Here is an 8457-nt window from a genome sequence, read left to right on the forward strand (position 1 = left end):
CCATGGTCAAAACCATCTCTCCACTTCCCACCTCCAAGTCTGCAGGAAATGATGACCCTTGGGAAAGGCACTAAGGGTCCCAGGAGAAGGAAAAGAAGACCTGTGGTTGTTTAAAAATAATCATCCTCTGCTACTTCAGACTGCTTTCCCAACACTTACTCTCCCCTCAACCCCCACTGGTGTCTTAAATAGAGTTTGGAAGTAATCTGCTTTTCCTACTCCCTGTCAGATGGGAAATTCAAGCTAACTTGCACTGTGGGGTGGGGGGAGAAGTGGGAGAAACAAAAGGTGGGAAAATTTTCATCACCAAATACCTTATTGAGGAAAAAGGTACAAGGTGCCATCGGCCCACCGAGCACTCGCCCCTTCCCCACCCTCCCCCCTTCTCCAACCTTCCCTCTTTCCCTGCCATTTCCCGTTTGTCTGAAGGTCTGCAGGTCTGTCGTTCCTAGCACTGCACAAAGCTAGAAAAGGGGAGGAAGAAACTAATCAATCAGTACAGGTAGGTTAGGGGAATATTTTAAAAGCCCCTGGGGTGGAATGGGGCCGGCCGGACAGAGGTTGTGGGTCCCACTGTTCCTACCCACCGCCGGTTCTCCCAACCTACTCTGTTCCAGGAGGGATTTCTGGTTTGCCCTGTGTGTAGAAATGGTTGGGGAGGGCCTTGAAAAAGGCTGAAGGGAGGGACAAAAAAGAGGTAAGGAAGTGGAAAGTGGAGGTAAGAGCTGCAGGTTCAGGGAACCCCTGATTGCTGATTGAGTCTCCCAAGTGGAAGATATTTGGTGATAGCTCTGAATCAAAGAAAGCAAATGCTGAGACCTCTGTCCAGAGCAGTTGTCCATTTACCACGCTTTTGACTTATGGTCACCTTGCTTCCTAGAAGTAATTTTATTCAAAGAGGAATAAAACAGGAAAAAAAGAAAGGAAGAGAAGGAAAAAGGAGACTAACAAGATGAAACCCTGTCAAAAAATTGAAGGAAAACCAGAAAATGAGAGTGAACCAAAGCTTGAGGAAGAACCAAAGGCTGAGGAAAAGCCAGAGGATGAAGAAGAGCCAGAGGAGGAGGAGAAAACAGAAGGAACTTTTAGAGAAAAGCTGATTCAGTCTCTCCAGGAATTTAAAGAAGATATACACAACAGGCATTTCAGCAAGGAAGATTGCTTAGAGAAGTGAATGAAATAGATGAGATAAGGAGAATAAGAAACAAGCTTATAGTCGTGCATTGGAAGGTTAACCAAAACCATCCTTAGCTCTATTTAATGTAGTTTGCCTTAATTTTATTTTTTTCTGATATTAACCCTGTCATATAACTGTCTTTTGATTTGCATTTTCCTGATATACCTTTGTCCATCTGTCTACGTTTAACTTGAGATTAGTGATTTTAGATGCATCTCTTGTTAATCTGCATCTCATTGTTCATCATATTTTGAACCAGTATACAAGTCTCTGCCTTTTAATAGGAGAGCTTTACTCATTTGTACAAAAAAAGATTCCTGACAGGATATAAAATTTAAAAAAGGTTACTAAGTAATATGTGAATATCATATTTTTGAAAGGAAGAATACATTTGTATATTACATATATCCACAGGAAAAAAACATGTGAAGGATGAAAGACAAAAAGTAGGATTATGAGTAATTTTTTTATTCTGCTTTTTTGTATTTTTCCTTATTTCTAGAATGTACACACATTATTGTTAAAGTAATAAAAGTTTTTTAACAAAAAAGAAGTAATCTACAGCATAAATTTAATCAATTTATTTCTAAAGGCAATTTCTTTCCAAAGTTCTATCAACTTAATATTTGTTGATAGAATTTTAGAAGTGAATATGAACTCCAAATTACCACCAGACCACTTAGCTAGAAGAATAGATTTTATATCTTTTCTCATCTGTAAAATGGAGATAATAATGAGCTCTAAGGGATCATGTGAGGACCAAATAAAGTAATGACTATGAGTGCTACAGGTTTCTTTCCCTATCTGTCCATGTAGGATTCCCAACTCCCAAGGGATCTGTATCAGCTATTTGGGATGATGGAGAAAGTAGTTCTCACCTGTGCTTAAGAATAAAGCCAGGAGGGGCACCTGGGTGGCTTAGTGGTTGAGCGTCTGCCTTTGGCTCAGGTCATGCTCCTGGGGTCCCAGGTCTGAGGATCAAGTCTCACATCAGGCTCCCTGCTGGGGGCCTGCTTCTCCCTCTGCCTATGTCTCTGCCTCTCTTTGTGTCTCTTATGAATAAATAAATAAAATCTTCTTTTTTTTTTTAAAGAATAAAGCCAGGCAACTGTTAGGTGAGTGCCGTCTTTTAGTTTCTTTCCTACTGTGCCTGCCCCACCTCCCTTTATTCTCTCCTTAATATTATCATGTATATTGGGTAGTTCTACCCTTTCATCCAGGCCCCTACCTATTTGCTGATGATGTTCTGAAATCCTCCAATAGTGAAGTCCAACATATTTCTTTAGAAACCCCAGTTGGCTGACTCATCAGTTTAGATAGTTATGCAGGGCAACTTGGGCCATGATATAGTCTGGGGATTTTTAACCACAGGCCTGAACTTCCCCCATAAGACTCTGACACAATGGGTCAATTTGAGGATTGGACCAGAAGACAAGTCTGTGTAACAGAAGTTATGCTTTAGTCAGAATTGCTTTTCTTTGGGTCTAAAGATTACAGTTTTATCTTCTGAATATTTTCTTAGGATGAGTGATCTCTCCCAGAAGACTGGTAGCAGCCCCCCTCACCAGTTCAACAGATGCCTTTAGACCTGTGTAAATTTTAAAGGGAGGTTCAAGTCAGATTTGGGGATACTGCCATCCTTACCCAGAAATGTGGAAGTCCTATGTAAGACTGTGTGTGTGTATCTACATCCCAGTCTATACATCTATATATCTATCTATGGCTCATAGTTTTTCCAGTTGGGTGTTATTCTATTTTTCCTCTGTAATACTCCTTTTGGGGTAATTCATGACTCCAGACTATTCTTCAAGGTTGCAACAGCCTGATGGATACTGGTTGAGCTGGATTCTGACTGGAGTGAGATAAGCTTCCGGGGACTCACTTCCAGTTTTATAAGACAGGATGAATTCAATCCCCTGGTGCTCCAAGGGGTGTTGCTCAGGTAGGATATAGAAGGGCTCGTTCAAGCCACACTCCTCTCCTGACTTTGATTCTCTACTTCAGATTGAAGTAGGCACTAGACTTTCCTCAACTGATGGCCAGGCTGTCCTGGATATACTTACCTGGAGGATAATGACTGTCTCTGTAGCAGGTCAGAGCACTAGACTTACTTTCTTCCTTTTTTCCTTCACAAGAGGGCTTGATGAGAACTTTTTATACGGAAGAAGATAAGACCTCAAAATTGACTAACTAAAAGCATTAGTTATGATAGTCTGTCACAGGCATGACTCCTGTGGATGAAATCAGCTTGGGGTTAAAGTAGAGGGCCTGGTGGGGAGGTGGGGATGATTTTAGATAGTACACAAATATATTAAATTGTAATAGCCATGTGTTTATTTATTTATTTTTTAAAGATTCATTTATTTATTCATGAGAGACAGAGAGAGAGAGAGAGTCAGAGACACAGGCAGAGGGAGAAGCAGGCTCCCCGCAAGAGCCCGACTCGGGACTCTATCCCAGATCTCAGGATCACGACCTGAGCCGAAGGCAGCCACCCAACCGCTGAGCCACCCAGGCGTTCCGCCATGTGTTTATTTAAATGTATATTAATGAATACTCTATTTCAGGCAAAAGATGATAGTATAGATTTAAGGTGGTGTTATAAAGCTTCCTTTTCAAAAAAGTACTCAAATTAAGTAGGTGAGTCAGTTTGAAGACAGACATGAAGCACAGGCAGTACACAGACATTGCAAAAATCGTCCTAGTGGGAAATATTGTGCTTGTATAACTGATTTAGGGATAGTATCTGGAAACACCTGTCAAGAATTATACGATCTGATGGGGTGCGTGGGTGGCTCAGTCAGTTAAGTGTCTTCCTTCAGCTCAGGTCATGATCCCGGGGTCTTGGGATTGAGCCTCACATTGGGCTTCTTGCTCAGCAGGGAGCCTGCTTCTCCTCTCCCTCTGCCTGCTGCTCTCCCTGCTTGTGCTCTCTTTGTCAAATGAATAATAAAATATTAAAAAATAATAAAAAGAATTATGTGATCTGAGATTATACCCTACATACAATTTAAGGAGTTAACCTGCTACTCTTTAATGCATACTGGCAGAAGACACTAGAATCCTGGGTCAAAAACAAAAGATATTATTGCTCATGGCAAAAGCCATAGCTAAAGATTCATACTGGTTTTTACTAGTTCTCCATGATCCTCAAATCATATGAGGTGACACAGGCCCTTTTATGGATGTCTGCACATGCAGTGCATTGTGTAACAGGAAAAAAACCCTGTGTTTGGAGAATTCATTGGTTTCATGGTAAACAGAAGCAAGCCTGCTCTGTATCCAGGGAAAGATGTTACCTCATTATTCAAAGTTGCTTGTTGCAAACACAACTCTGAGACATGGACTACCTGCATAAAGAGTGGTCAGGGTCTTACATTCTTTGTATACCCAATAAAAATGTGCAGGGATGATCAGGATCCAAGGTGGATTGATCCAAGGTGGATTGTTATTTCATAACAGTTTTCTCTGTGCAATAAATCTTAATGTGAATGGTAAGCCTTTCTCAATAGAGCAAATTTGGATTTATAATTCCATGTTAAATAAAGCAGATAATGCACTGTACTGTAGAGTGTAAACAGGGCATTTGTAACTTTGTAATTCTTACTTAATACATAGGATTTTGAATGAATTCTAATTAACTGAAAAGAACAACTAAGAAACTAAAAGTCAATAGTCCATGAAGAACTTTAAAGTTAACATAAGACATAGCTACTATGATGCACAAAATAAAAGGAGAGGAGCAAGACCAATAGATGTATCAGGATACTAATGAGAGAAGTAATCTTACGCAAAAATTTTCACTGAGAAACTGACAGGAGCATGTGTTTTTGAAAACCAGCCTTTGATCCCATACATACATAATCACCATGACTCTGTAAAAGGAAAAGGCAAAAGCCAAGAGAAGAGACGATTTGCTCCCTCCACAAGGAAAGTTCAAGGTAAAGTTTGAGGGAGGGTGGGACCTTTCAAAACAGTGTCTAAATGCAGTTATTTGATACTCTGGCACTAGGGTTTTGCAAGAGCCTTAGCAAAAACGGCTGAACCACTGGGTTTATTTGGGCATGGAGTGTCTTTTTGCATACTTATTGGCCATTTTTACACTTTGCTTTGAGAAATGTCTATTCAAATATGTTGCCTGCACCTCCTTACAATATTTTCAGTATAGTGTGGGTAAAGAATCTTTAAAGGAATAAAGTAGATCCATATGTACTACACATTCACCATGCCATGATTAAGAGAAAAATGAAGGACAGGAAACATAGTGTAAAAATATACACACACATACATACTCGTACCTATAAATATCAAGATGAAGCCCTTTAGCTCACTAAAGGGAACAATCATGTCTTTTTAAGTGGTATTTTGATATCTCACCATACCCTCTGCTCTCTGGTTATTTAAGAAATAAATATTTTTTACAAATTTTTCCTAATGGGTAATTCTATTATCCTTGCTTTGCTTTTATTTTAAATATTTATTTTGTTTGTTTGTTTGTTTGTTTGAAAGAAAACATGAACAGGGGAGGAGCAGAGGGACAAGCAGATTCCACTGAGTGAGGAGTCCAATGTGGGGCCTGATCCCAAGACCCTGAGATCATGGCCTGAGCTGAAGTCAGAGGCTTAACCAACTGAGCCACCCAGGTGCCCCAAAGGATACTTGCTTTGTAATTGCCAAAATATTTTCTGGACTTACAGAGTCCTTTTTCTCTTCCATGAACTCTGAACCCTTTTCCAGATGTCATTATCATTAGCCTACTGGTCTAGTTTTTTTCCTTCTAAGATTTTATTTGAATTCGTTAGTTAACATAGAGTATAGTATTGTTTTCAGGAGTAGAATTTAGTGATTCATCACTTACATATACTACCTAGTGCTCATCACAAGGGCCCTCCTTAATGCATATTACCCACTTAGCTCATCCCCTGCCCACACCCCTCCAGCAACCCTCAGTTTGTTCTCTATAGCTAAGAGTCTCCTATGGTTTGCCTCCCCCTCTGTTTTTATCTTATTTTATTTTTCCTTCTCTTCCCCTATGTTCATCTGTTTTGTTTCTTAAATTCCATGTATGAATGAAACCATATGGTACTTGTCTTTCTCTGGCTTATTTCATTTAGCATAATACACTCTAGTTTCATCCACATCATTGCAAATGGCAAGATTTCATTCTCTTTGATGGCTGAGTAATATTCCACTGTATACATATATCACATCTTCTTTATTCATTCATAAGTTGATGGACATTTGGGCTCTTTTCATAATTTGGTTATCGTTGATAGTGTTGCTATAAACATTGGGCTCCTTTGAATTAGTATTTTTGTATCCTTTGGATAAATACCTAGTAGTACAATTACTGGGTTGTAGGGTAGTTCTAATTTTTTTAATTTAGGTTCAATTGGCCAACATAAAGTACATACTTAGTTTTAGATGTAGTGTGCAATGATTTATCAGTTGAGTATAGGGTAGTTCTACTTTTAACTTTTTGAGGAACTTTAACACTGTTTTCCAGAGTGACTGCACCAGTCATTAGCCTACTACTTAATAAAAAAGGAAAGTGAAGGGATGCCTGGGTGGGTGGCTCAGCAGTTGGGCATCTGCCTTTGGCTCAGGGCATGATCCTGGGGTCCAGGATCAAGTCCCACATTGGGCTCATTGTGGGGAGCCTGATTCTCCCTCTGCCTGTGTCTCTACCTCTCTGTGTCTCTCATGAATAAATAAAATCTTTTTAAAAAAGGGAAGTGAAGCTAAGAGAAATTAAGTGTCTTGGCCAAGGTCCCGCAGCTATTAAATGAAATGTCTGACTAAGGTCAAAGCCCCTGCTTCTATTTTCTACTCTGCAACACTTGGTATTTAATAAATAATAACAACAACAACATCGTGCTTAAAGAATTCCCATTATTTCTTCAAAGCTCCATGTCATTTGGGGCCTGATCTTGGTTCCCACAATTCTTCTTGACTGAAACATTCTTTGAATCACTCTCCAAACACTTAGCATGGATAACCCCTACTCATCCATCTCAGAATAGATGTTACTTCTTTTTTTTAATAAAAAAACAGCTTTATTGAGATACAATTCGCATACCATATACTTTTACCCACTTAAAATGTATAGTTCAATGGTTTTTACTATGTTCAGTTATATGCAACTATCACCATTGTCAATTTTAGAACATTTTCAAGTCAGAAACAAACACCATACCCTTAGCTATGACCCCTCCTCCATGCCTCTATCCCTCCAGGTCTAAGCAAACACTAATCTTTCTGTCTCTACAGACTTTGCTATGTTGTATATTTCATAAAGTTGTGCTAATATAAAATGTGGTCTCTTGTGATTGGCTTCATTCACTTAGCATATGTTTTCAAGGCTCATCAATTGTGTAGCAAGTATGTCTTCTTTCTTTTTATGGCTGAACAATATTCTATTGTATGGATATGCCACATGTATTTACTCATTAATCCATTGATGGATATTTGAGCTGTTTCCATCTTTTGCTTATTATGCATAGTGCTAGTATGAACAGGCTTTGTGAGGACACATATTATTATTTCTCTTGAGTAGATATCTAGGAATTGAATTGCTGAGTCATACAGTAACTCTATGCTTAATTGTTTCAGGAACAGCCATACTAATTTTCCAAACTGGCTGACCATTTGACATTCTCATCAGCAGTGTGTAAGGGTTCCAGTTTCCTCATATCCTTACTTTTTATTATCTGACTTTTTGATCCTCGCCGTTTTAACAGGGGTGAAATGGTATCTCAATGTGGTTTTGGTTTGCTTTTGCCTGTTAACTGATGTTGAGCATCTCTTCCTGTGTTTATTGGCCATTTGTGTATCTTACTTGGAGAAATGTCTATTCAAATCCTTTGCCCATTTTTAAATTAGGATATCTGCCTTTTTATCATTGAGCTATAAGTTTTTATTTATTCTGGATACAAGTTCCTTATCAGATATATGACTTTTACATACTTTCCCCCATTCCATGAGTTGTCTTTTCACATTCCTGACCTTGCACTTTGATGCTTAAAAAATTTTAGTTTTGATGAAGTTCAATGTAGTTTTTCTTTTTTTGGTCATGTTTTGGTATCACATCTAAGAACTCTTTGCCATATGAAAGGTCATGAAAATTTGCCCCTATGTTTTTCCCCCAAATAGTTGTATTATTTTAGTTTTTACATTTAGGTCTCTGATTTATTTTTAGTTAATTTTTTTGAATATAGCATGAGGTAGAGATCTAATATCATTAGGTTGCTAGTCACTATCTAGTTATTCTAGCATTATTT

The 8457-nt window shown here is 38.7% G+C and overlaps 1 protein-coding gene across 1 annotated transcript; it reads left to right on the forward strand.

Annotated features, from left to right (window-relative positions):
• The first annotated feature begins 896 nt into the window (after positions 1-896).
• On the forward strand, positions 897-1266 carry TCEAL9 (transcription elongation factor A like 9). Its single transcript, XM_038586569.1, is given in 2 exon segments — positions 897-1157; positions 1160-1266. Coding segments are annotated over 2 exon segments (312 nt in total). The 5' UTR covers positions 897-952.
• Positions 1267-8457: the final 7191 nt, after the last annotated feature.

Source organism: Canis lupus, chromosome X (assembly GCF_011100685.1).
Source record: "Canis lupus familiaris isolate Mischka breed German Shepherd chromosome X, alternate assembly UU_Cfam_GSD_1.0, whole genome shotgun sequence".
In the NCBI taxonomy this organism is placed as follows: domain Eukaryota; kingdom Metazoa; phylum Chordata; class Mammalia; order Carnivora; family Canidae; genus Canis; species Canis lupus.